At 44.3% G+C, this 27,949-nt stretch overlaps 1 protein-coding gene across 1 annotated transcript in view; it reads right to left on the bottom strand.

Moving 5' to 3' along the window:
• LOC140410897 (mitogen-activated protein kinase kinase kinase 5-like) overlaps nt 1–27,949 on the bottom strand; it is a 281,574-nt gene that overhangs the window by 148,400 nt on the left and 105,225 nt on the right. Inside the window, 7 exon segments of the mRNA XM_072499669.1 lie at nt 3,289–3,353; nt 3,355–3,423; nt 17,317–17,398; nt 18,583–18,678; nt 19,845–19,894; nt 20,028–20,135; nt 22,986–23,139. Coding sequence (XP_072355770.1) covers nt 3,289–3,353; nt 3,355–3,423; nt 17,317–17,398; nt 18,583–18,678; nt 19,845–19,894; nt 20,028–20,135; nt 22,986–23,139 — 624 coding nt within the window.

Genomic DNA, 27,949 nt, shown 5'->3' with positions numbered 1-27,949 from the left:
CCCATAGAATCCAAGATTTTTTTTTTTTAAGTTAACAAAACGTCTTTTCATTGATTTAGGAACTTATTAAATCTTCTTGGTCATCAATAGTATCGAGATGTTCAGACAACATTTCAGTCTGCCACTAGCAGCGGGTTTGCATGCAGAGCAGCTGCCTGCCATACAGATCACTGTCTGTGAGGAATCTGCGCGTTCTCCCAGTGTCTGCGAGGGTTTCCTCCGGGTGCTCCGGTTTCCTCCCACAAGTCCCGAAAGACGTGCTGTTAGGTAATTTGACATTCTGAATTCTCCCTCTGTGTACCCAAACAGGCGCCAGAATGTGGTGACTAGGGGATTTTCACAGTAACTTAATTGCAGTGTTAATGTAAGCCTACTTATGACAATAAAGATTATTATTACATGAAATTAATTTAAATAATTACAGCCTATTCCTTGGATCCACTATCATCCTGCCCGACAGGGAGCAGTTCCCCCACAGCTACGGGGAGACCGCCAGCTTTGTGGAGACAAAGAACAAAGAACAATACAGCGCAGGAACAGGCCCTTCTGCCCTCCAAGCCTGCGCTGACCATGGGACCTGCCTAAACTAAAACCGTCTGCACTTACAGAGTCCTCATCTTTCCATTCCCACCCTATTCATATTTTTGTCCAGATGTCCCGTACTTGCTCCCACCACCTCCCAAGCCAGCGCGTTCCATATATTTACCACCCTCTGTGTAAAAGGCTTGCCTCGCACATCAGTTCTAAACCTTTCCCCACACACTTTAAACCTATGTCCCCTGTACTCGGCTCTCCAACCCTAGGAACGAGCATCTGATTATCCACTCTGTCCATGCCACTCATAATCTTGTAAACCTCTATCAGGTCGCCTCTCAACCTCCGTCATTCCAGTGAAAACAGACAGAGTTTATCTAACCTCCCCACATAGCTAATGCCCTCCATACCAGGCAACTTCCTAGTATACCGCTTCTGTACCCTCTCCAAAGCATCCACATCCTTCTGGTAGTGTGGCGACCAGAATTGTACACAATATTCCAAATGAGGCCTAACTAAGGTCCTGTACAGCTGCAACATGACTTGCCAATTTTTATATTCAATGCCCTGACCGATGAAGGCCAGCATGCCGTATGCCTTCTTGACCACCTTATCCACATGCATTGCCATTTTCAGTGATCGGTGGACAGGCACGCCCAATCTCTCTGCCTGTCAGTACTCGCAAGAGTTCTACCATTTATTGTGTAATATTGTGAGACAGCCTACCCGAGGCAGGCCATTGAGTTAACGGAGGCTTTATGGTCCAAAGAGGAGGTCATAGGCAGTGGGGAAGGACATCCCCACTGCGCCACGGGCTATCTGATGACTAACTGCTTATTTATTTCTCCGAGGCTTCTTGCTCTCCAAGCTGCCACAGCAGCGCCTCCCTCTTCTGATGCCACCGTGAGGATTCAGAGCTGCCAGCACTATGACTTAGCTGGCACATTGAGAGCCTGCCGCTGTATTTAATTTGGCGGCACTCCTAGAGGCAGCCAGTTAGGAAGTCGTCTCTATGTAACTACCTGTTTGTTAAATTTTCTCCCTTTTTGTTATTGGTTATGTAAAATTTTGTTTAAGAAAAACTCTTTTAAAAAAAAGAAGTCATCTCCAGGTTAATAGCTAAGTTGGTCCTGTTTCAGGTTCCTAAAGCTCACGGTTAAATTCTGTCAAAATGTGTCAGCATGCGGACCTCAGCATCAAAAAGCCATGAGTTCAGGTCTCACTCCAGGAGGTTCAAGCACAAAGATGCCATCTTTCAAAGAGACATTAAATTAAAGCCGATTTTCCCCCTCAGGTGGATTAAAAGGTCTGATGAGACTTTTCAACAAGAAAAAAAATGAGACTTCCTTATGTCTTGGGCAGTATTCATTCCATTCCTCAATCCACATTGTCAAAACAGGGCAGCACAGTGACGAAGTGGGTTAGCCCTGCAGCCTCACGGTGCCGAGGTCCCAGGTTCGATCCCGGCTCTGGGTCACTGTCCGTGCGGAGTTTGCACATTCTCCCCGTGTTTGCGTGGGTTTCCCTCCCACAACCCAAAGATGTGCAGGCTAGGTGGATTGGCCATGCCAAATTGCCCCTTAATTGGAAAAAATGAATTGGGTACTCTAAATTAAAAAAAAAAAACTTTGTCAAAACAGATCATTCAGTCATTAGCGGGCTGCTTTTTGTGGATCTTGCTTTGCAAAATTTGCAATGACTATATTTGGAAAGTACTTAATTAGGTGCAAAGTGCTTTGAGGTAGTCCTGACACTGCCAAAGGCTTCTATGCATAGAATTTCCTTTCTTTCATTTTGATTCAGCATCACCACTGAATAACTCTGCAGAATTGGTGATAAATCATTGTCACCAGCCCTAGCATAGTAAGACGGACAGTTTAGTTTGCCAAAAATGGGGTACAAATGGCTGGGTGGAGAAAGCTTCAACCTCACAAGAAGAAAATCTGGGTGTTGTGGACTAGCTGCTCCATCCTAAAGGAGTCTGCTTGATTTAATACGAATTTAAATGAACAGAAAGTAAAAACAGGTGGGCTCTGTTCCAGAGTCCCTTCTCCCCAAATAGCTGTTTTGTACTGTGCAAAGTCAATGCTTTTCCCCAATCAGCCGAACATCTAAAAACCTATACGAAACCAGTTTCAAAAAGGGCATCCCTTCCTGTACCAACAAAATGATTTTCTCTTTTCCCCTAACTTACCATCATGCTGCCCAAGCTGAATGGTAAATTAGAGCCAACAAGGGGCCGTGGGCCCATTTCCCCATGGGCATGAGTTGCTGGTCAAACACATTTCCTGCATGACTGCCACAGTCAGCAAACAAAAAGGGCTTCCACCCCATCAATCTGGGGCGATTTTGAAGCCATTGCAACATTTAGTATCTCAAGTTTTTTTAAGAAACAATGCTTTCATTCTCAGGTCTTGCTGCTAATGACACTACTCAGCATTCCCATTGTCACAAAAAAAAAGCAGTGGTTACCAAGAGCTGGATGTTTTGAAAGCAGACCAAGGCAGGCCAGCAACACGGTTCAATTCCCGTACCAGCCTCCCCGAACAGGCGCTGGAATGTGGTGACTAGGGGCTTTTCACAGTAACTTCATTTGAAGCCTACTTGTGACAATAAGCGATTTTCGTTTCATTTTCATTTCATATCATTTTTGGATTCTGCAACCTAAGATTCCCGAGCTTGAAAGAAAAAATCAGATATCACATTATCTGCCGAACGATTGTTTGCTTCCTCATGGCATTCACAGTTACTTGCCTGCTGTCCCTTTCTGGGATTTCTTTGATAGCAATTCTGACCTGATTGCTAAGGTCTCTACCTGCAATAGACCATTCCAAATGTCCCTTTACCCAGGACAACCTTTTCACCATTCTCATCATATTCATAATCGTACTGCAAGACACAAAAGGAGAAAGAAAAGAAAACATGTTCACCTTGCAATTTCTCATGATTATACTTTTATTCTTTGAGTTTTTACATTTTCTCGACAGAATTCGACACATTAATAAATCCAAACATTAACAATCTTTATGTATAATTGCATACTTTCTTTATACACAAATTTACTTCTGTGTTAAATTTTTCCATTATCAAAGCTTCCATGTCAATTGTTCATAGTGGGAAAACACTATGTAAACATTTCAACCAACAAAACTCCATATTGAAATTTAATGACAAGTACATTTAACTTACTGGGGTTAATTTTTTTTTAAAATTAGCGTACCCAATTCATTTCTTTTTCCAATTAAGGGGCAATTTAGTGTGGCCAATCCACCTAACCTGCACACCTTTGGGTTTATGGAGGCGAAACCCACGCAAACACGGGAGAATGTGCAAACTCCACATGAACAGTGACCCAGAGCCAGGATCGAACCTGGACCTCAGCGTCATGTGGCAGCAGGGCTAACCCACTGCGTCACCGTGCAGCCTTACTGGGGTCAATTTTGACTTTAAGGCACCAATCTGCAGAGTGAGCTGGCTAGCAGTTCTTTCCACATGCGCCACTGTCCTATGCCACAGAAAAGCAGTGGCTGCCAATCCTGAATCATTTGGATTTCTGCACCCTATGACCAGAGATTGTTTTCAGGCTAAGAATCTTGTTACCACATTATCCTTTTCTCACATGCAGTTTTTGTGTTTGAGACGATTACCATTTGATGCATTGCGTCAGCTGAATTTAGCAGGTGAGCGGAGGTTGGCAAATTGAAGTCTCAAAGCATCTCTCTGCTCTTTGGCTTCAGGAATAATCAGCCGTTTATGATGCCAGCAGAGGCGCGCAGGCATGTACTCGGAGGAAGAGCGGGGTAAGGGATGGGAGGAGCTAGCCACAGCTCACAAAGCCAACCTAGAGCCAGCACTCGTACTCCTCCCGATTTCACAAAAGAAAAATACGTTTTTAAACATGCTTTCAGCACTTCCTAATTGGACATCCAATACAAACGAGCGCACAGCAGTGTGTGCCCAAAAAGAGAACCAATCATCCCACTGGAAATTACTAGATACAATTAAGTGGTAGAATAGCAAAGTTGTTAAGAATGAAAAGACACGGAAGGGAACGGTAGCACAGTGGCTAGCACTGTTGCTTCACAGTGCCAGGGACCTGGGTTCGATTCCCGGCTTGGGTCACTGTCTATGCAGAATCTGCATATTCTTCCCGTGTCTGCGTAGGTTTCCTCCGGTTGCTTCAGTTTCCTTCTCACAAGTCCCGAAAGATGTGCTGTTAGGTGAATTGGACAATCTGAATTCTTCCCTGTGTACCAGAACAGGTGCCGGTGTGTGGCAACTAGGGGCTTTTCAGTGTTAATGTAAGCCTACTTGTGACAATAATAAAGATTATTAATTATATAGCGCTTTTCATGACCACCAGAGGTCCCAAAGTGCTTAACAGCCAATAAAGTACTTGTGAAGTGTAGTCACTGTTGTAATGCATTCCTGTTATAATGTAGGATAAAGAAAATAATTGATTAGATGGGCATGGTAGGAGCCCAGAGTGCCCCCCCCCCCCCCCCCCCCCCCCCGGTGACTGAATGAGGGCAGGGGCCACTGTATACACAAGGAATTTGAATTTAGACCGAGAAGAGGTGTCAAAATCAAAATAAGACACCAAAAGAGTAGTTAATTCTTCAAAAGGTCAAAGGAACCTGAAAATGATATCGAGCAAATTGGGAAGTGGCGAAAAAGTGGCTGATGGAAATCAATATCAGAATGTGGCTTTGATACAAAAACGTTTAACAACAGTAATTCTAGTGAGAATGAAAGTAAGCTGGGTGTGGTGAGAAGAGCAGAATGATGTCAGTATATACGTTCACAGGACATTGACAGCAACAACTCAGGTTTATAAGACAGTAAGAAGCTAACAGAATTCTAGGGCTGGGACTTTCCAGCCCCTTCGAAGTGGGACTTGCCGTGGAAGGGTCAGCATCCCAGCTAAAGACCATTGAGTATCGGAGGGATCAGAAGATCCCAGAGAGCCGGAAAATCCCACCCTAGGTTTTATCATAGAGGTGGAGAATATAAAAGCAAAGTGGTACTGATGTCTTATATTAAACAGTATGATCTCAGTTAGAGTATTGGTACAGTACCGGGCTCCACACTTCAGGATGGATATAGACCGGGGGGCAGCACGGTGGCGCAGTGGTTAGGATTGCTGCCTCACGGCGCCAAGGTCCCAGGTTCGATCCCGGCTCTGGGTCACTGTCCGTGTGGGGTTTGCACATTCTCCCCGTGTTTGCATAGGTTTCGCCCCCACAACCAAAAAGATGTGCAGGGTAGGTGGATTGGCCACGCTAAATTTCCCCTTAATTGGAAAAAATGAATTGGGTACTCTAAATTTATTTTAAAAAGGGATGGATATAGACCGATTGACTTTAGAGAGGTAAAATGCAGATTCACCAGAAATACTGCCTGGTATTAGACAATGCAGATTTTGGAGAATTATAATGGAAATGTTAAAAATGATGGAAGAATGCAACAGGGTGGAAAAAAGCAGAGCATCAGAACAAGATTAAATGGAAGAGTCAGAACAGAGCAAGATAAACTTACCTACGCTGTCGGAACAGAGCAAGATAAACTTACCTACGCTGTCAGAACAGAGCAAGATAAACTTACCTACGCTGTCACAGGCTACGGAATGGCCAATAACCTTTTCAGTCTTTGTCTACCATGTTTAACTACTTAAGCAAATTGGATGGCAATTCTCTCAACCTGTCAAATGCATTTTTCTTTTTCCCTCTTCAGGCATCTTATTTTCACTTCACTCTTTTTTCAAAAGATATTTGTGGAAATATTACTTTGGATAAATAGTTTGGACAACAGAAAATACTGCTTTTTTATATTCCAAGTCAGAACCCATCACTAAAAACTCACAGCGTGTGAAACTGATTAAGTAGCTGCAGACGCATACGAGAATCAAACGACTAAAGGAAAAGAACACCTAATTGTTAACCACTCTCAAATGTCAGGGAGAGAACTTCGACCAAACTGAAGGTGAAAGCATTTACTTCAACTCATTTCTACAGCCAGTGGATGGCAAACCCATTGATTAAGGATTGCAGCAAGAAGACATGAAATGTTTTCAAACAAGTGCCTACTCTTATTTATAGGCCTATAAAGCCATGAACGAATTTTGAAATGACCTACAAAATCTGTCACAAGTTGCAACCCTGATGTTAAACTCAAACAGCAGGTGTTACCAAGAGTATATAATGCGCAGTGCCGCTCAGGGCTCAACACCATTTCGTTGAAGATTCTGCAACAAAGTCCTATAGAAATGAAATTTACAAAAAAAAATAATGTTGTAACTACAAAGTTCAATGGGGAGGACTGAAGGTGGCACTAATGAGAGACGATCATGATAACCCTCAGGGACAAAGTGTGGAAATTAATTTGCAATGTATTTGGAATTCTGTTCCAGCCATTATTTGGAAAAGAGGAAGATGCTTTTTAAATTAACTTAACCTTAGTTCCTCCTGGCTGACATCCAGGTTAGTTTAAAATTGAACTTCAGACATGCGTCTGCTCATTCCTGTGCTTATCCAAAAAGGTACAATTCAGGCAATTTGCAGTAATAACTGAACTCCGTTTTGGAACAAATCCAACCTCATGAAAGCACGATTTGGTCTGCATCAATTTGCAACATTACAGCTACAGTGCATTGCTTTGTTTGGCACTGAATCTTAGAGCAGTCCCATTTTAGTTTGAAAGAAAAAATGATTCTAAATGCACATGGTATGGAAGGCATCAGTAGTGATGGTTAAATGGCTCTGATAAATCAACCATTATTGACAGCATATTTGGAAAATACAGATCAGGATAAAGTGCAGTTAAAGTGATAAGAGGTGAAACAAGGTTGAATAAATAAGAACAATGTGGAAGAAAGGTCAATGCTTTGTTTGAACCAAACAAAATTGGGACAGGAGAATTTGCTTACTTTACTGACAGGTACCAGCCAGTTAAGATTTCGCACTAAGAAAGTGACAAAAACAAAGGGCATAATTTTCAGAAAATGCACATGGCAGAGATACCCAAAAACGGAGACAATATAAAGCAAATTAATTTGAAAAAAAACAAGTTGTAAAGCCAGAGCAAGCATCATCCATGGATCAAAAACTCTTGAACAAATCCCTCTTTTTGTCATGCAGTACTAGACTCCCATTCCAAAGCCATTGGAGTGGACCTCACCTGATCAAAATCTTGAGTTCCAAGTTTAACTCAAGATTACAATGTGTTGTAATCAGGGGGGGGGGGGGGGGGGGGGGGGGGGGGGGAGAGAGATCTGGCCCCGGGAGTTGCCCCCACAGTGGCCTGGCCCGCGATCGGGGCGCACCGATCCGCGGACGGGCCTGTGCCGTGGGGGCACTCTCTTATTCCGTACCGAAGACGTAGCCCTCTGCGCAGGCGCTGGGATGATGCCAGCACACGCTGGCGCTCCCGCGCATGCGCCAACTCGCGCCAGCCAGCAGAGGCACTTCGCCACCGGTTGGCATGGCACCAAGCCCCTTCCCCGCCGGCCAGCGGGGTGCAAACCACTCCGGGGCCGTCCTAGCCCCTGAAGGTGCGGAGGATTCCTCACCTTTGGGGTGGCCCGATGCCAGAGTGGTTCACGCTACTCCTTCCTGCAGGAGTTGCCCGCCCCGCCGAATCCCGCCCATGGTATTTTTGTGTGAAGAGGTTTGCTCTACAATAGAAAATATGGAGATGAGACAGGAGTAAAGGCAGCAGTTCAAGTAGACCAGGTTGTAAAGAAAGCAAATGTAATGCTCTCCTTCATTGACAGAGTTTAAGCATTTAACAGTAAGGATGTCTCAAACACTGGTGAGGCCACAACTGGAGTATTGTGTGCAGTTCTGGTCACCACATTACAGAAGGATGTAAGTGCTCTGGAGAGAGTGCAGAGGTTTACAAGAATGTTGCCAAGGCTAAAACAACGTGTAGCTATGAGGAGAGTTTGGAAGGTTGGGGTTATTTTCCTTGGAAAAAGAAGGCTGAGGGGTGACTTAATTGAGGTGTACAAAATTATGAGGGGAAGAGATAGAGTGGACAGGATAAAATTGTTTCCCTTGGTGGAGAATTCTTGAACCAGAGGACATAGATAAATGGCAGAAGGTGTAGAGTGGACATGAGGAGGAACTTTTTTTATGCAGAGGGTAACTGAGAGTCTGGAACTTGCTTCCCAAGTTGGTGGTGGAGACAGAGACCCTAAACTTTACCTGGATCTGCACCTTTAAAATACAGGGCTATGGACGGACTTCTGGAAGATGGGATTAGAAAGGGCACCAGGGTGTCCGCGACATGGCTGACATGGACAGCTTGGGCTAAATGTTACCTAAATGCCCCCTGTTATGCTGTAACATTTCTATGGTTTTATAAATCGTATCACTGAAAAGGAAAAAATAAATTAGGTGAGGAAATGTGGGGAGTGAAACTAATTGTTGGATATTACATAAGAACATAAGAACTAGGAACAGGAGTAGGCCATCTGGCCCCTCGAGCCTGCTCCGCCATTTAACGTGATCATGGCTGATCTTTGTGGACTCAGCTCCACTCTCCGGCCCGTACACCATATCCCCGAATCCCTTTATTCTTTAGAAAGGCATCTATCTTTTTCTTAAAAACGTTTAAAGAAGGAGCCTCAACTGCTTCACTGGGCAAGGAATTCCAGAGATTCACAACCCTTTGGGTGAAGAAGTTCCTCCTACACCCTGTCCTAAATCTACTGCCCCTTATTTTGAGGCTATGCCCCCTAGTTCTGCTTTCCCCGACCAGTGGAAACAACCTGCCCGCATCTATCCTATCTATTCCCTTCATAATTTTATATGTTTCAATAAGATCCCCCCACATCCTTCTAAACTCCAATGAGTACAGTCCCAGTCTACTCAACCTCTCGTCATAATCTAATCCCCTCAACTCTGGGATCAACCTAGTGAATCTCCTCTGCACTCCCTCCAGTGCCAATATGTCCTTTCTCAGGTAAGGAGACCAAAACAGAACACAATACTCCAGATGCGGCCTCACCAACACCCTATACAATTGCAGCATAACCTCACTAGTCTTGAACTCCATCCCTCTAGCAATGAAAGGCAAAACTCGATTAGCCTTCTTAATCACCTGTTGAACAAAGAACAAAAGAACAAAGAAATGTACAGCACAGGAACAGGCCCTTCGGCCCTCCAAGCCCGTGCCGACCATACTGCCCGACTAAACTACAATCTTCTACACTTCCTGGGTCCGTATCCCTCTATTCCCATCCTATTCATGTATTTGTCAAGATGCCCCTTAAATGTCACTATCGTCCCTGCTTCCACCACCTCCTCCGGTAGCGAGTTCCAGGCACCCACTACCCTCTGCGTAAAAAACTTGCCTCGTACATCTACTCTAAACCTTGCCCCTCTCACCTTAAACCTATGCCCCCTAGTAATTGACCCCTCTACCCTGGGGAAAAGCCTCTGACTATCCACTCTGTCTATGCCCCTCATAATTTTGTATCCCTCTATCAGGTCTCCCCTCAACCTCCTTCGTTCCAGTGAGAACAAACCGAGTTTATTCAACCGCTCCTCATAGCTAATGCCCTCCATACCAGGCAACATTCTGGTAAATCTCTTCTGCACCCTCTCTAAAGCCTCCACATCCTTCTGGTAGTGTGGCGACCAGAATTGAACACTATACTCCAAGTGTGGCCTAACTAAGGTTCTATACAGCTGCAACATGACTTGCCAATTCTTATACTCAATGCCCCGGCCAATGAAGGTAAGCATGCCGTATGCCTTCTTGACTACCTTCTCCACCTGTGTTGCCCCTTTCAATGACCTGTGGACCTGTACTCCTAGATCTCTTTGACTTTCAATACTCTTGAGGGTTCTACCATTCACTGTATATTCCCTACCTGCATTAGCCCTTCCAAAATGCATTACCTCACATTTGTCCGGATTAAACTCCATCTGCCATCTCTCCGCCCAAGTCTCCAGACAATCTAAATCCTGCTGTATCCTCAGACAGTCCTCATCGCTATCCGCAATTCCACCAACCTTTGTGTCGTCTGCAAACTTACTAATCAGACCAGTTACATTTTCCTCCAAATCATTTATATATACTACAAAGAGCAAAGGTCCCAGCACTGATCACTGTGGAACACCACTGGTCACAGCCCTCCAATGAGAAAAGCATCCCTCCATTGCTACCCTCTGCCTTCTATGGCCTAGCCAGTTCTGTATCCACCTTGCCAGTTCACCCCTGATCCCGTGTGACTTCACCTTTTGTACTAGTCTACCATGAGGGACCTTGTCAAAGGCCTTACTGAAGTCCATATAGACAACATCTACTGCCCTACCTGCATCAATCATCTTAGTGACCTCCTCGAAAAACTCTATCAAGTTAGTAAGACACGACCTTCCCTTCACAAAACAGTGCTGCCTCTCACTAATACGTCCATTTGCTTCCAAATGGGAGTAGATCCTGTCTCGAAGAATTCTCTCCAGTAATTTCCCTACCACTGAAGTAAGGCTCACCGGCCTGTAGTTCCCGGGATTATCCTTGCTACCCTTCTTAAACAGAGGAACAACATTGGCTATTCTCCAGTCCTCCGGGACATCCCCTGAAGACAGCGAGGATCCAAAGATTTCTGTCAAGGCCTCAGCAATATCCTCTCCTGCCTCCTTCAGTATTCTGGGGTAGATCCCATCAGGCCTTGGGGACTTATCTACCTTAATATTTTTTAAGACACCCAACACCTCGTCTTTTTGGATCACAATGTGACCCAGGCTATCTACACCCCCTTCTCCAGACTCAACATCTACCAATTCCTTCTCTTTGGTGAATACTGATGCAAAGTATTCATTTAGTACCTCGCCCATTTCCTCTGGCTCCACCCATAGATTCCCTTGCCTATCCTTCAGTGGGCCAACCCTTTCCCTGGCTACCCTCTTGCTTTTTATGTACGTGTAAAAAGCCTTGGGATTTTCCTTAACCCTATTTGCCAATGACTTTTCATGACCCCTTCTAGCCCTCCTGACTCCTTGCTTAAGTTCCTTCCTACTTTCCTTATATGCCACACAGGCTTCGTCTGTTCCCAGCCTTTTAGCCCTGACAAATGCCTCCTTTTTCTTTTTGACGAGGCCTACAATATCACTCGTCATCCAAGGTTCCCGAAAATTGCCGTATTTATCTTTCTTCCTCACAGGAACATGCCTGTCCTGTATTCCTTTCAACTGACACTTGAAAGCCTCCCACATGTCAGATGTTGATTTGCCCTCAAACATCCGCCCCCAATCTATGTTCTTCAGTTCCCGCCTAATATTGTTATAATTAGCCTTCCCCCAATTTAGCACATTCATCCTCGGACCACTCTTATCCTTGTCCACCAGTACTTTAAAACTTACTGAATTGTGGTCACTGTTACCGAAATGCTCCCCTACTGAAACATCTACCACCTGGCCGGGCTCATTCCCCAATCGCAGGTCCAGTACCGCCCCTTCCCTAGTTGGACTGTTTACATATTGTTTTAAGAAGCCCTCCTGGATGCTCCTTACAAACTCCGCCCCGTCTAAGCCCCTGGCACTAAGTGAGTCCCAGTCAATATTGGGGAAGTTGAAGTCTCCCATCACCACAACCCTGTTGTTTTTACTCTTTTCCAAAATCTGTCTACCTATCTGCTCCTCCATCTCCCGCTGGCTGTTGGGAGGCCTGTAGTATACCCCCAACATTGTGACTGCACCCTTCTTATTCCTGATTTCTACCCATATAGCCTCACTGCCCTCGGAGGTGTCCTCTCGCAGTATAGCTGTGATATTCTCCCGAACAAGTGGCGCAACTCCGCCTCCCCTTTTACATCCCCCTCTATCCCGCCTGAAACATCTAAATCCTGGAACGTTTAGCTGCCAATCCTGCCCTTCCCTCAACCAGGTCTCTGTAATGGCAACAACATCATAGTTCCACGTAGTAATCCAAGCTCTAAGTTCATCTGCCTTACCCGTAATGCTCCTTGCATTAAAACATATGCACTTCAGGCCACCAGACCCGCTGTGTTCAGCAACTTCTCCCCGTCTGCTCTGCCTCAGAGCCACACTGTCCCTATTCCCTAGTTCTCCCTCAATGCTCTCACCTTCTGACCTATTGCTCCCGTGCCCACCCCCCTGCCATACTAGTTTAAACCCTCCCGTGTGACACTAGCAAACCTCGCGGCCAGGATATTTATGCCTTTCCGGTTTAGATGCAACCCGTCCATCTTATACAGGTCACACCTGCCCCGGAAGAGCTCCCAGTGGTCCAGATAACGGAAACCCTCCCTCCTACACCAGCTGTTTAGCCACGTGTTTGTCTGCTCTATCTTCCTATTTCTAGCCTCACTGGCACGTGGCACAGGGAGTAATCCCGAGATTACAACCTTCGAGGTCCTGTCTTTTAACTTTCTGCCTAGCTCCCTGAACTCCTGCTGCAGGACCTCATGCCCCTTCCTGCCTATGTCGTTAGTACCAATATGTACAACGACCTCTGCCTGTTTGCCCTCCCCCTTCAGGATTCCCTCTACCCGTTCGGAGACATCCTGGACCCTGGCACCAGGGAGGCAACATACCATCCTGGAGTCTCTTTCACGTCCACAGAAGCGCCTATCTGTGCCCCTGACTATAGAGTCCCCTATTACTATTACTCTTCTGCGCTTTGACCCTCCCTTCTGAACATCAGAGCCAGCCGTGGTGCCACTGCTCTGGCTGCTGCTGTTTTCCCCTGATAGGCTATCCCCCCCGACAGTATCCAAAGGGGTATATCTGTTCGAGAGGGGGACAACCACAGGGGATTCCTGCACTGACTGCCTGCCCTTTCTGGTGGTCACCCATTTCTCTGCCTGCACCTTGGGTGTGACCACATTTACATAACTGCGATCTATGACGCTTTCCGCCACCTGCATGCTCCTAAGTGCATCCAATTGCTGCTCCAACCGAACCATGCGGTCTGTGAGGAGCTGCAGTTGGGTGCACTTTCTGCAGATGAAGCCATCCGGGACGCTGGAAGCCTCCCGGACCTGCCACATCTCACAGTCAGAGCACAGCACCCCTCTAACTGACATTGCGTCAATTAATTAAAATTAAAATTTGTCTTTTTTTTTTTATAAATACTTTTTTTTTTAAATTGCAAAGTTACTGTCAACTATCTGTTTCCTAGCACTAGATTTCTAATAGAAATGCGATAGCTAACTATAATATTCTCCGATCTCTGGCTTAGATATCCTCTAAATTATAATTAAGTTATTATGTTTAATTAGTTCCCAAATACTCAAATTTTTTTTTTTTAAATTTAGGTTAGAATCCCAACCAGCCACTCAGGTCACAGCTTTTCTGTGATGTCACTTCAGTTTCCCCCCGACACACACAATTTGAAAAAAGGTATAAAAGTAAAAATCACTTACTTACCTTCTTACCTCTGAGTGTCTGAGATGTTCTCAGGTTCTCTCGCTGACAGAGACTGCTCCTCCACCTCCAATCCTTGACCTGCACAATGCTAATAATATAATAATATAATATGGCACTTACCTTACACCAATGGGTCTTATTATTAGGTTAGAGGAGGAGGGCGGGTGGGAGACACTACACGTGTAGTGTCTCGGGTTTCCTCTCCACCAGAATTTATTGGTTGGGGGGGGGGACTTGCCAGAGGTCGAACTTCCGGTTCCCGCCTTATATAAAAACAAATAAAACAGAAAAGAAGAACAGACACGGGACCAGGTAAGAGCTTTTAAACTCACTACTCACCTCCCAGAAGGCCCCTGCGCACCGCTGCCGCCGAAATCCAAAGGGCTGCTCCTGTAAAGGTAAGTGGTTTTAAAGTCGCTACTCACCTCCAAGAAGGCCCCTGCGCACCTCTGCCGCCGAAATCCAAAGGGCTGCTCCTGTAAAGGTAAGAGCTTTTAAACTCACGACTCACCTCCCAGAAGGCCCCTGCGCACCGCTGCCGCCGAAATCCAAAGGGCTGCTCCTGTAAAGGTAAGTGGTTTTAAACTCGCTACTCACCTCCCAGAAGGCCCCTGCGCACCGCTGCCGCCGAAATCCAAAGGGCTGCTCCTGTAAAGGTAAGAGCTTTTAAACTCACTACTCACCTCCCAGAAGGCCCCTGCGCACCGCTGCCGCCGAAATCCAAAGGGCTGCTCCTGTAAAGGTAAGTGGTTTTAAAGTCGCTACTTACCTCCAAGAAGGCCCCTGCGCACCGCTGCCGCCGAAATCCAAAGGATTGAAGGAAAGGATTGAAGCACACCAACTTTTTGCGACTCGTGCACCAGCACACCCAGGTCCCTCTGCACAGCAGCATGTTTTAACACCTTACCGTTTAAATAATAAGCTATTCTGCTGTTATTCCTCCCAAAATGGATAGCCTCACACTTGGCAACATTGAATTCCATCTGCCAGACCTTAGCCCATTCACCTAACCTATCCAAATCCTTCTGCAGACTTCCGGTATCCTCTGCACTTTTTGCTTTACCACTCATCTTAGTGTCGTCTGCAAACTTTGACACATTGCACTTAGTCCCCAACTCCAAATCGTCTATGTAAATTGTGAACAACTGCAGGCCCAACACTGATCCTTGAGGGACCCCACTAGTTACAGGTTGCCAACCAGAGAAACACCCATTTATCCCCACTCTCTGCTTTCTGGTAGCTAACCAATCCTCTACCCATGCTACCACTTTACCCTCAATGCCATGCATCTTTAGTTTATGCAGCAACCTTTTGTGTGGCACCTTGTCAAAAGCTTTCTGGAAATCCAGATATACCACATCCATTGGCTCCCCGTTATCTACTGCACTGGTAACGGCCTCTCAAAATTCTACCAAATTAGTCAGACATGACCTACCCTTTGTGAACCCATGCGCGTCTGCCCAATGGGACAATTTCCCTCCAGGTGCCCCGCTATGTCCTACTTAATGATAGATTCCAGCATTTTCCCTACAACCGAAGTTAAGCTTACTGGCCTATAATTACCCGCTTTCTGCCGACCTCCTTTTTTAAACAGTGTTGTCACGTTTGCTACTTTCCAATCCTCAGGGACCACCCCAGAGTCTAGTGAATTTTGATAAATTATCACTAGTGCGTTTACAATTTCCCTAGCCATCTCTTTTAACACTCTGGGATGCATCCCATCAGGGCCAGGAGACTTGTCTACCTTTAGCCCCATTAGCTTGCCCAATACTGCCTCCTTAGTGATTACAATCATCTCAAGGTTCTCACCTATCATATCTTTATTTCCATCAGTCACTGGCATGTTATTTGTGTCCTCCACTGTGAAGACTGACCTAAAAACCTGTTCAGCTCCTCAGCCATTTCCCCGTCTCCTATTATTAAATCTCCCTTCTCGTCTTCCAAAGGACCAATATTTACCTTAGCCACTCTTTTTTGTCTTATATATTTGTAGAAGCTTTTACTATCTGCTTTTATGTTTGAACCAGTTTACTTTCATAGTCTACCTTACTCTTCTTTATGGCTTTTTTTAGTAGCTTTCTGTTGTCCCCTAAAGACTTCCCAGTCCTCTAGTCTCCCACTAATTTTTGCCACTTTGTATGTTTTTTCCTTCAATTTAATACTCTCCCTCACCTCCTTAGATATCTACGGTCGATTTTTCCCCTTTCTACCGTCTTTCTTTTTTGTCGGTATGAACCTTTTCTGAACACGGTGAAAGATCGCTCGGAAGGTTCTCCACTGTTCCTCAACTGCTTCACCATGAAGTCTTTGCTCCCAGTCTACCTTAGCTAGTTCTTCTCTCATCCCATTGTAATCGCCTTTGTTTAAGCACAAAACACTAGTGTTTGATTTTACCTTGTCATCCTCCAACTGTATTTTGAATTCCAGCATATTGTGGTCGCTCCTTCCAAGAGGATCCCGAACTATTAGAACTCCTCATGATGGGCAGGAGAAGGTTTGAGGTGTGAAGTAATAAGTAAAATGTGCTGAACACAAACCCAACCTGCCACCTACCAGGGGGTGCAATCATTCCACAGTAGAGAGTTGAGATGCTTACTGATATATTTAAATAGGACCCCAGTTGGGAGTCCAATTTGAAACTCTTTGGTACTACATGCATTTCATAAAGAGTTGGAAATTCAGCAGTGGAATGAAAAGCTGCAAGCTCTCTAGGCTAAATGCTTTTCTCACAATTTTTTGTGGGTCAGGAGAAGCAGCAGTACTTCCCCGGGACCCGTCAGAGGAAGCTGTTTGCCTCCTTGCCAAGCTCCAATCTCCAGCCTCTCCCAGCCCTCTCAATTGCCGGCTTCCCTCACTCTTCAAGCCTAATCTCCAGCTCTGCCAACCTTAGACCTCTTGACTCGCCCTAGCTACTGGTCACCCATTCCTTCCCAATTGCCAGTGATTGTCCCCAAAAGTCACCAGTTGCACCCACTGCTACTGGTGACCCCCTTGCTCTCACCTTTTGGCCAGGCAGTCTATTCAGTCAATTCAGTCAGTTGCCAGGCAGGAGGCAAAGCTACAGGCTGTTGATGAAGGTCCTGACTTAAGTTCAGCAGGTCCCCTTCATGGCATGGCCTAACATCTTGAACTGTTTTACTCCACATCCACCCCTGATTTTTCTGGGCCGATGCCTTTTAAAGAGCCAGCAGGGCACTATAACCTCCTTTTGTGGTCTTATGATTCCATGAAAATGAACAAGTAGCATAACCATGCAAACAAAGTAATAACATTTTCAGGTTAAGGACCTGAAACGCTAACTCAATCGATCGCTCCACAGGTGCGGTGACTGGCTAAATATTTCCAGCATTTTCTATTTTTAGTTGAAGAAAATGTTTTGCTTTACCTCCAAAGCATCTCCTTCCAAGTCTCCCTCTTCTACACCTCTTCCTACCTCATCCGTTATAGAGTTCACCATTTCACAGAATCTGAAAAACCAACATTCACAGCAGTCATAATTTCTAATGAATTTCCACAATTAAAATTACCAACACTTACAGTACTTCAATTATACCAATCTGTTATTCTGGAAAGAGAAATTCTGGCTGGTAATCTTGACACACCATGCTGCAATTTATGTTCTATGCATTTCATTACGTATCCCATCACATTTTTTCCAATGTACCACAGTGCCAAATTAATTCCAAAGAGGGCGAAAGTGTTACAGCAGCAGAATAATTTTCCCTTCAGCGAAACACTTCTGGGAATAGAAATGCCCAGCGCTTTACTTAGGTGGACTTAAATCTGCATGCTCGAATGTTATGATCTTAGGGGTGTTATTACATTGCTGATTCTCCTTACTTTCTCAGCCAACTCAAATGAAGATGTGACAATTTCATCAAGGCATTAACAACACGTACACAGGTCTATCCCATTTAACCAGTGCAAAAAGAAAACATCCACATCGATTATTTACTAAGGAAATTTGGCCAATGTTTTTAAAAATAGGTTGCAAGTAGTGAATGCAATCCAAAATCTTTTTATGATGAAAATTTTCAATATTTTGATGCTATTTGTCTTTGGATTTCATTGCAAGCAATCTCAATGTTTTTTTCCATGTAATTTCTCAGAGGATTTTGCTGCAAATTCTGCCAAGTAACCAAAAAACAAATTAATCATCTGTTTTTTTCTCCAAAGGTTCCTAATCTTCAATGGATCAAGCTGAGAATGTCATTAAAATGAAAGCTTTAAAAAATATGAACAAAACCACTTTTTTACATTGAGAAATGGCACTACAGTTTAAATTAAATCTAGGTATATTTCAATGACTCACTCATGCATTGTAGAGAAAGGGGCACAAAAGTAGCGAACCAACGAGAGCTTTAACTCTCTGAAAACTGCCTTGCGTCCTAATGGCACAGCACATTGTTTAAATGAACAATATCATGTTGAAGAGTACAGAGATCATTCCTTCCCCAATCCCCACAAACAACCTGCTGACCTAATAATCGGTTATTTATACAACGGTGGTGGTGAACTCAAATAAGTCAGCCACACACCCTCAACAAATTATTTGATTACAGGTGGCACTGTTGGCTTCAATTTGTAGGTCGTGCCTTGTAGACAAGAATTTACAGTCTTTATGGAACCAAGATTGTTAAAATTTACATACCGCTTGCAGTGAAGCTCTGTGCAAAAATATATCTGAAAGTCTTCCGAATTATGCAGAACATACAGGAAGCAACAACGTTCGTCACATTTTGAAACGCTGAAATATCAAAAAAGAGCAATTTTAAGCAATCCTCTACCACATTTCTTTCCCCAGGAGGTTGCAATTTAGTGCATCATTTCACTTAAATCCCCAGTGCACAAGCAAGCATTTGGGGCACAGACTACATGCAAATGAACCTGCTGAAACTGCACTCATGCGTTAATTTGTCTTTTTGAGTTGTCACAGTGCCCATCACCCCATTCCCTGTCAACTCAGTCATTACAAAAATGTTGTTCAGTACTACTCTCAGTTTCCTCTTTCAGTCCATGTTATTTCAGAGGGTGGGTGCAAACTGTAACAAGTGTAGGAAGTGCAATTAATACAGTGAACCAAAATTTGCTGGCTCTACAATCTTTCTCTGTGACAAGACAGCATCAAATCTAATTGTATATATGACTTCCACTGAGTCTATCAATTCATTTACAACAAGCATTAGTTGTGAAGCTTGTATCGTTTATTAAAAAATGAGACAGATTACAAAAAAAATTGCCGGATTACCTAGAAAGATTGCAAATCAGATCTTGCGGGTTTAAGCAAAAGAACTCCCTTCTCCCGCATATCCCTGACATAAATAATAAATTTGATCAAATGTTGGTTATGAAAACTGAAGACGATTGTAACAGAAGTTCTCAGATTCAAAAAGGATAAATCAGAAAACTGTTCAGGACAATGTGGCTCTCAAAAACAGACAATATTCTTCACAGATCATGCTTCTGGTTGTTAAAGGATCCTTAACTATTACCTCAAAATGTTGAAAATAATTTTTATTTTTAAACAAAACGTCAAGCAGAAACACCATTCTATCTGAATCGAATTAGGGGATAATTCTGTCCAAACATGTACTTGACATTTCTGTACTTTTTCTACGATCTTTACCGCAATAAACATTCTATCAAAATTCCCCTTGGTGTGGTACATCTGGTCAGGAGTCACTAAAATAAAATGGTATTTGCTTAAATTATTCCCGTCTGATAAATACAGACTGTGAATCAGTTACTACATATTCCTATTAATAGCTATAAATGGGGAAAGGAAACTGATCATTTCTTCCAAACTGAAAGAATCATTGTATTGGCTGCGCTGAGCTTTATGTTTCATCTATTACACTAATTAAAGGGGCACGAAGGCTTGTAGTGCAAGTGGTATAACAGCCAGTCACTGACCTTACACCCCTAATAGTTGCAGCATTGAAGTTCCATTCGTATATGCCATTCTGTGGTACACAACACGTTGGACACATGGGGGGGGGGGGGAAGAAATACAAACAGATGTTACGGCTAGAGAATTAGGAATACTGAAAAATTAATTCACCAAATGTCCTTTATGTGTTATGTTCTATAAATTACCTTGTCATTTGGTGATACATGCCAAATAGACACGGTCTTCTCCTCTGCATCATTGTTTATGGATAAATAAGCAGGCTGGAAGACTTTGGTTGGCTCCAAGATTAAAACCTGGTTGTGTAAGTGTGAAAATGTCAAAGCTGCATTATTAGTGATCCCAGAGTTTGTGTAAAGTCTCTCTTATCAGTGGATTAATGAAAAAGTATGAACAAATGTCAAAGTCCTGGCTATCCACCTGAATAGACCTGGAAAATGTCAACATTACCAAATTGTTGTCTATCACGTCCCATTATTAATGTGAATACCATTCACGTAACTATGTGTGTTGATCATTTATCAAGTACAAATAAACACAGCGTGCTCATTTTATCAGCATCCAACAGATTTTATCATGCAGCATGCTTCAACTAGTTAATCAGACCTCAAGTAATCTGATGCACATTGCTGTCCGCCAGTCAGCAACTGAATCACTGGGCCAAAGTTTCAGCTTTCAGCTGAGTGGTAACCGAGCAGAGTGAATCATAGAATTGCTCCAACCCAGGAGGCCGCCACTCGGCCAGTCATGTCTGTGCTGGGCCTCTGACAGAGAAATTCACTTGGTGCCACTCCCCTGCCATTTCCCCCATAATACTGCAATACTTTCCTTTTCAGACATGATCTAATTCCCTTTTGAAAACTTCAATTGAACCTGCCTCCACCACACTATCAGGAAGTGCATTCCAAATCCTAAATTGTGTGAAAAGGTTTTAATTCATGTCATCATAATTTCTTTTGCCAATGATCTTAAATCTATCCCTCTGATTATTGATCCTTCAACCAATGGGAACAATGTCCTCCTATCTACTCCTTCCAGACCCTCAGGCTTTTAAATATCTCTATGAAATCTCCTCTTAATCGTCGCTTCTCAAAGGAGAAGTTCCATTTCTCAAATCCATCCACAAAACTGAAGTTCCTCATTCCCTGGAATCTTTTCTAATGCCTTCACATCCTTCCTAAAGTGTGCTGCCCTGAAGCGGACACAATACTCCCACCCAGTGAGACCACACCACTGATTTTAACTCCTTGGGAATCTGGCAGATTCTATAATGGGCAGGCAAACCGCTCCACCAGATTACTGCCCTGCTTCTTGAAGTGAAGATTACCCCACTAACATTTGAGGAAAGGTGGGAGAAGGGTATGGCTGTTTGTCGTAAACTCTTGTTCATTTCACTTCTCACAACTGTGCATGTTGCACAGGGCAGCACGGTAGCATTGTGGATAGCACAATTGCTTCACAGCTCCAGGGTCCCAGGTTCGATTCCGGCTTGGGTCACAGTCTGTGCGAAGTCTGCACATCTTCCCAGTGTGTGCGTGGGTTTCCTCCGGGTGCTCCGGTTTCCTCCCACAGTCCAAAGATGTGCAGGTTAGGTGGATTGGCCATGATAAATTGCCCTTAGTGTCCAAAATTGCCCTTAGTGTTGGGTGGGGTTACTGGGTTATGGGGATAGGGGGGAGGTGTTGACCTTAGGTAGGGTTGCTCTTTCCAAGAGCCGGTGCAGACTCGATGGGCCGAATGGCCTCCTTCTGCACTGTAAATTCTATGATAATCTATGTTTCTACAAGGACATTGTTATTCTGCTTCTAGCTAGTTTATCTTCCCCAATTACAAAGCTGCATCTTCACATCTGAAAATAAAAACATATCCGAACAATGGTCCCCACTGGCTTGGTACAGGGTTGCACAAAAACTGCAATGCAAACTCTATCAAGGAAACTGTGATAGTCCTTACGTACAACGGTTTAATATTGTTACCAGGACACATCTGATTTGAAGTAAGCGGTGAACATCTTGATTGTTTATTATTAACAACGAAATTCTACCAGCTAGCGTAAGTGGCGACTAATTGGCTTCCAAATTTGCATTGTGGCTTGGATCCCCAACAGAGGTTTTATATTTCTGGTGTACAATTGGCCTCCTTATTTCTGACACCAGCCTCTGATTCCATGTTCTCTTTATTTCCTCCAAATCCCAACATGCTCTGGAGGGACCAACGTTGGAAGTTACCCAGTTGGCTTTTATTTTGTTTATTCATTCATGATGTGTGGGTGTTGCTGGCTAGGCCAGCATTTATTGCCCATCCCCATTTGCCCTTGAGAAGCTGGTGGTGGGTTGCTTTTTTAAATCTCTAGTCCATGTGGTGTAGGTACAGCCACAGGGCTTTAAAGGAGGGAGTTCCAGGATTTTGACCCTGGTCAATGGTAACCACTAGGATTGATAGTGGGAGATTCAGCGATGTCATGGGGAGATGGTTAGATTTTCTCTTGTCGGAAATGGTCATTGCCTGGCACTTGTGTGGTGCCAATGCCACTTGGCATATCGGGCCAAGCCTGAATGTTGTCAAGATCGTGCTGCATATGGACACTGACTGCTTCAGTATCTGAGGATATGCAAATGCTGAACATTCCAACTTTTGGTCTTACGGATGGAGGGAAAGTCATTGACGAAGCAGCTGAAGATGGCTGGGTGCAAGACACTACCATGTTGAGCTCCTGCAGTGATGACCTGGAACTTAGATGATTGACCACCAACAACCATGACCAGCTTCTTTTGCTCCAAGTATGACTCTAACCAGTGGACAGTTTTCCCTTGATTCCTATTGACCAGTTTTTCTTGGGCTCCTTGAGGTTACACTCGGTCAAATACTGCTTTGATGTTAACGGCAGTCACTCCCGCCCCACCTCTGGAGTTCAGCTCTTTTGTCCATGCTTGGTGCAAGGCTGCAATGAGATCAGGAGCTGAGTGACCCTGGCGGAACAGCTGATCTCAATACTTGCATGGAGATCAATGAGCTGAAGCTTTTTGAGGACTGCATCCTTAAATTGTACGTATGTGTGTGCAAGTTTGCACATGGTTTGTGTAGGTGCATGTGGGAGCACGAGGTTAAAGAAACACAAATAAAAAATTAAAATTAAAACCACATACAGGAAATCGAACCAATGACACAGCTTCATTGGTGGCTTCAACAATGAAATCCATCCAAAAGTCCATCCGTTCCTGACATTCAGGAGGTTGCTCTGGAGTCTGTTTCTTGAAACGTTGGTATATATGAATGGTTTGTACAACAGACTTCAGATACCTACAAATACAGACAGCAGCAAAATAAAAGCTGATCAGGAACATAGAACAGTTCCGTCATGTCAACAAAGTTTTTAAAATCCCAACCAATACCACACGCGCACGCACACGCGCACACACACGCGCACACACACGCGCACACACGTGCGCACACACACGCACACACACACGCACACACACACGCACACACGCACACACACACGCACACACACACGCACACACACACGCACACACACACGCACACACACACGCACACACACACGCACACACACACGCACACACACACGCACACACACGCACACACACACACACCCCCCCCCCTCTCCAGGGCTGCCTCAGCTGTAGAGAGAGATGGGAGGAAGGTGGGCTTGCCAGTTAACCCCAATTATGTGGCACTTCATCAAAAACCTTGTGGAAGTCAATTTGTATGACAGAAACCATATTACCGTAATGATTTATCTTTAACAAATCCAAAGAGACTTTCCTTAATTAATCCATAATTGTCTAAATGGCTGTTCATTTTGTCCTGGGATTATCATTGCCAAATGCTCTCCTAACACCAAGGTTAAACTGACTGGTCTATATTTGCTGGATTTATCCTTGCCCCCGTTCAGGAACAAAGATGTTATATTTGCAATTCTCCAGTCCTCTGGCACCAGGCCGGTATCCAAGGAGGACGGGAAGATTATGACCAGTGCCTCTGTGATTTTAACCTTGCTTCCCTCAGCATCCTTAGATGCATTCCATTCAGTTCTGGTGACTTAACAACTTTAAGTAGAGGCAGCATTTCTAATCCCTCAGGCCTGATTTTGCCCTTGGTGGTGGTAAACAGGAGCCAGAGCTGTTTGTGTATCAGACACTTGCCTCCAGTGTGAGACGAACGTAAGTTTAGTTCTATCTCAGGAGGGAGACCTTAATTGATATGGAGATGTGTTTACTGTGCAAGTAAAACTTGTGGGGGCAAAAATGGTTCAGACATACATTACTGAGGATACTAGTTGTCCTGAGCTAGAGGGGTAGTGCCAAAGCCTGCCACTGCACCACGGGGAAGCAAGATGTTACAGGGGAGCTGGAGGACCAATAACCATGAGAGAAAGGCAGGGAGGTCCTTTTCCAGAGGGTGGCAGGAGGAAGCCACCTCATAATGCAGAAGGGCCACCTTTCTGGTCAGTGACATCTCCCTCCACGTCCAATTCACCCTCCTCCTATGAGCTGTTCCCTTCCAGGATCTCACCAAACTCAAGGTCCACATCTGTCTGGAGGGCCTCGCGTTGCAGTGCAGCAGATCACCACTCTGACCAAGAGGGTAGTTCAGGATACTACCCGACTGCATGAGGCACCAGACCCAGGGCCCTCTTAAGCCCATAATGTCCCTTCAGGTGTAATCCTGACATGTTGCCAGCATTGGTAAAGAGGAGATCTGTCACCTTGGTGATGCATCAGGTGTGATTAGTGAGCATCGACATAGTTTTATGAAGGGAAAATCATGTATGACAAACCGATTTGAGTTTTTGAGGATGTAACAAGCATGGTAAGCTAAAGGGAAATCAGTGGATGCAATGCATTTGGATCTTCAAAAGGCACTCGATAAGATGTCACACTGAGGTTTCTGCTCAACATAAAAGGGCCCATGGAGTTGAGGCTAATATATTAGAATCATCGAATGGTGACAGCACAGGAAGGTGGCAGTTGGGCCACTTCCCTGCATTTACCCCATAAGCCCTGCAATTGTTTTCACCTCAGATAATTATCCAATTCTCTTTGGAAAGCCACAATTAAACCTATCTCCACCACACTCTCAGGCAGTGCATTCCAGATCCTGACCACTCACTGTGTAAAATTATTTTTGCCTCATGTCACCATTGCTTCTGTGCTCTCGGATTCTTGACCTTTCCACTATTGGGACCAGCCTCACCCTATCTACTCTGCCTAGACCTCTCCATTTTGAATATCTCTAGCAAACCGCATCTCAATCTCCTCTTCTCAAAGGAGAACAGTCCAACTGGAACCATTTCTGTGACTACTTTCTGCAGTCTCCCCAATGCCATTGCATCCTTCCGAATGGTGCCTAGAACTAGACGCAATGCAGATTTATCTAACGTCTTTGCTTTTGTACTGTACACCCATCCCCATGGGTGGCTGATAGGTTGCATTTATCCAAGTCAGTGTAGTCAGTAGTAGAATCAGATGGACAATAGGACCATGTGACATCCTATTCACTTAGAAGATAGTATAAAGCTCTGGACTGTCATAATTCAGCTAAAATCTTTGTCATCCTAGCAGCTAACTCATTGGAAACTCAATTATTTTGTTAATCATGGCCTTTGCTGCTTTTGTACTTTAATCCCACCCTCTGCACCAACATCTGTTATATAATAGGAGGAACTTCTAAAGAGAGACTGACAGCAGTATGGCCAGATCACATGTTTAGCAACATCATCATGCACACGCTCATAACATGAATACAATAAAAAAAATAAAAAGCAACCAGTATAGCGAACTATTTACAGGTGGACAACCTGAAATACAAATAAATACATCTGTAAATAGTCACACTTAGCAAAATAACAAACTGATTTTTTAATCTCTTTAAACTATATCTCTAAATCACGTCTAACAACTGGCTTCTATCTTCTGTGTTTGATCTGCTGGGAGTCTCGGCACAATGGTTAAATGGCAAAAGGGGGGGGGGGGGGGGGGGAGAACAGGTGGTGGTTCCTGGGATTCTCACTATACTCAAATGCTCCAATTTATCAAGCCCAGATAGAGTGCTTTTTAACTGCTCGATCATGCCCTGCACCTCCAATGAGTTGTTCACTTATAGCCCCATATCCCAACTCCTAGACCTCTTTTACAATTGTAACCTTTATTTCATATTGCCTCTCCTCGTTCTTCCTACCAAAATGAATCATTTCACACTTCTCTGCATTAAATATCATCTCCACTTGTCTTCCTGTTCCACCAATGCCCTTTTGAAGTTGTACACTATGTTTCTCACAGTTCATTACTTCCAAGTTTAGTGTCACCTGGAAATTTTGAAACTGTACACCAAGGTCCATGTCATTAAATATATATCAAGAGCAACAGTGGACCATGAATCAACCCCTGGGGGACCCTATTATAAACTTCCCTCCAATGGCTTCTCGGCCTTTTGGTTAAGGTGAGCGTGGGATCAGGTGTAATGCCGGTTCTTGTCCGCTTGGATCTGCTATGTCTCTCTTGTGTGGACCATGAATTGGATTCAATTTGAATTTGAATTGGTATTTGGAGCAAGAAAGGAGATGGATTAGGGGTTTGTCTCGGTCCACTCTGCGCATTGACTTTGTATCTCTGAGAAAGGAATAACATTTTTAGGAATAAATAAACTTTGCTCCAGTCTGAAAAACAAATGTTCACCACTATTTTCGGCTTCCGGTCACTCAGCCGATTTCATATCATTTTGCTGCTGTCCCTTTTATTCCATGAGCTCTATCTTTTCTCACAAGTCTGTATGTGGGACTTTGTCAAATGCCTTTTGGAAGTCCAAGGGCACCCTATCAACTACATTGCCCTCGTATACCTGCATTCATGACCTTTTGTTACTTTTAGACAATTGTAACACTCGACTGGCTGACCACCTCTCTTCCCCCCACCCCCCCCCCCCCCCCTCCCCCAATCTTCCACCTTACATAAATTTAAACTTCTTGCAGAACTTTGCTGCCAACTTGCACCAAAAGCAGGATTTTCTGGCCCCTCCACCTGGCGGTATCTTCGAGGGAATCAGCTGCAGCAAGGCCGGCATCCTGGCGCATGTCCTGTTCATCTATCACCCCCGTGCTTGCCGACCTTGATCAGCTCCCTGTTAAACCATGCCTCAAGTTAGAAATTCTCATCCTTTTTCAAATCCCTCCATGGCCTCTGTCCTCTCTAACTCTTTAACCTCTTCAGTCCTGCAACCAGGAAATAGCTACGCTCATCCAATTCTGGCCTGTTGCACGTTTCAAATTTCAATCTTTCATTCAACATAACTGTGATAGCTCATATCGTCATTCTCTGATCACTGTTTATGGGACCTTGCTCTATGTGCAAACTGAATGTTGGGATTCTCCAAATTATTTCCCCAAATTATAGGAATGACTACACTCCAGAAATATTTAATTGGCTGAAAAGTGGATTTGAAGGTCTTGCAAGGTGTTAAATGCACTGAGTAAATCAAACAGTATCTCACACTTTCTATAAAGGACATATTTCAGTCTGAAGGGTATTTCTCTTCCTTGGTCTAAACTGACAAATTAACTGCTCTTCACATGTACTGTAAAATATTAAAATTATAGCATGAGAAACAAGCAATTCAAAGCTACAAGAGAGACGGCACAATAGTAACATTATGCCAATCTAGTATAGCTCAGAAGCCGAATCATACAATGTGTATAAACGTCTAGGAGATAAGTGCTTTCATTTCCTCGTTTTATCAGCAGAAATCACTCAACTGTTTTGGATGTGGTGCTGACCTGTCAAACATAGCTAGATGTTTATAAGCATTGTGGTTAGGTTCACAGCAGGGTATTTGAGATGTATTCAAGCTTTGAAAGTAAATAAAAGCCTCACTGATCAAAGGATCTGAGGGGGTTTAAAGTCTTGTGATGTGGTTTGGCTTTCCATGTAATAACAGCTGCTGCTTTCCACACTTCTGCCCGAGGCAACAGGTGTAAGAGACAGGTAGGTGGGTCTTGATACAGGTGGGGGAGGATCTCCGATATGTGGTGGCGGGTCTCCGATATGGGGGGGGGGGGGGCGGGGGGGGGGGGTGGAGAAAGAAAAGAGGGTCTCCG

Source organism: Scyliorhinus torazame, chromosome 4 (genome assembly GCF_047496885.1).
Source record: "Scyliorhinus torazame isolate Kashiwa2021f chromosome 4, sScyTor2.1, whole genome shotgun sequence".
In the NCBI taxonomy this organism is placed as follows: domain Eukaryota; kingdom Metazoa; phylum Chordata; class Chondrichthyes; order Carcharhiniformes; family Scyliorhinidae; genus Scyliorhinus; species Scyliorhinus torazame.
The sequence above is the reverse complement of the archived record's forward strand: the minus strand, read 5'-3'. Positions and strand labels throughout refer to the sequence as shown.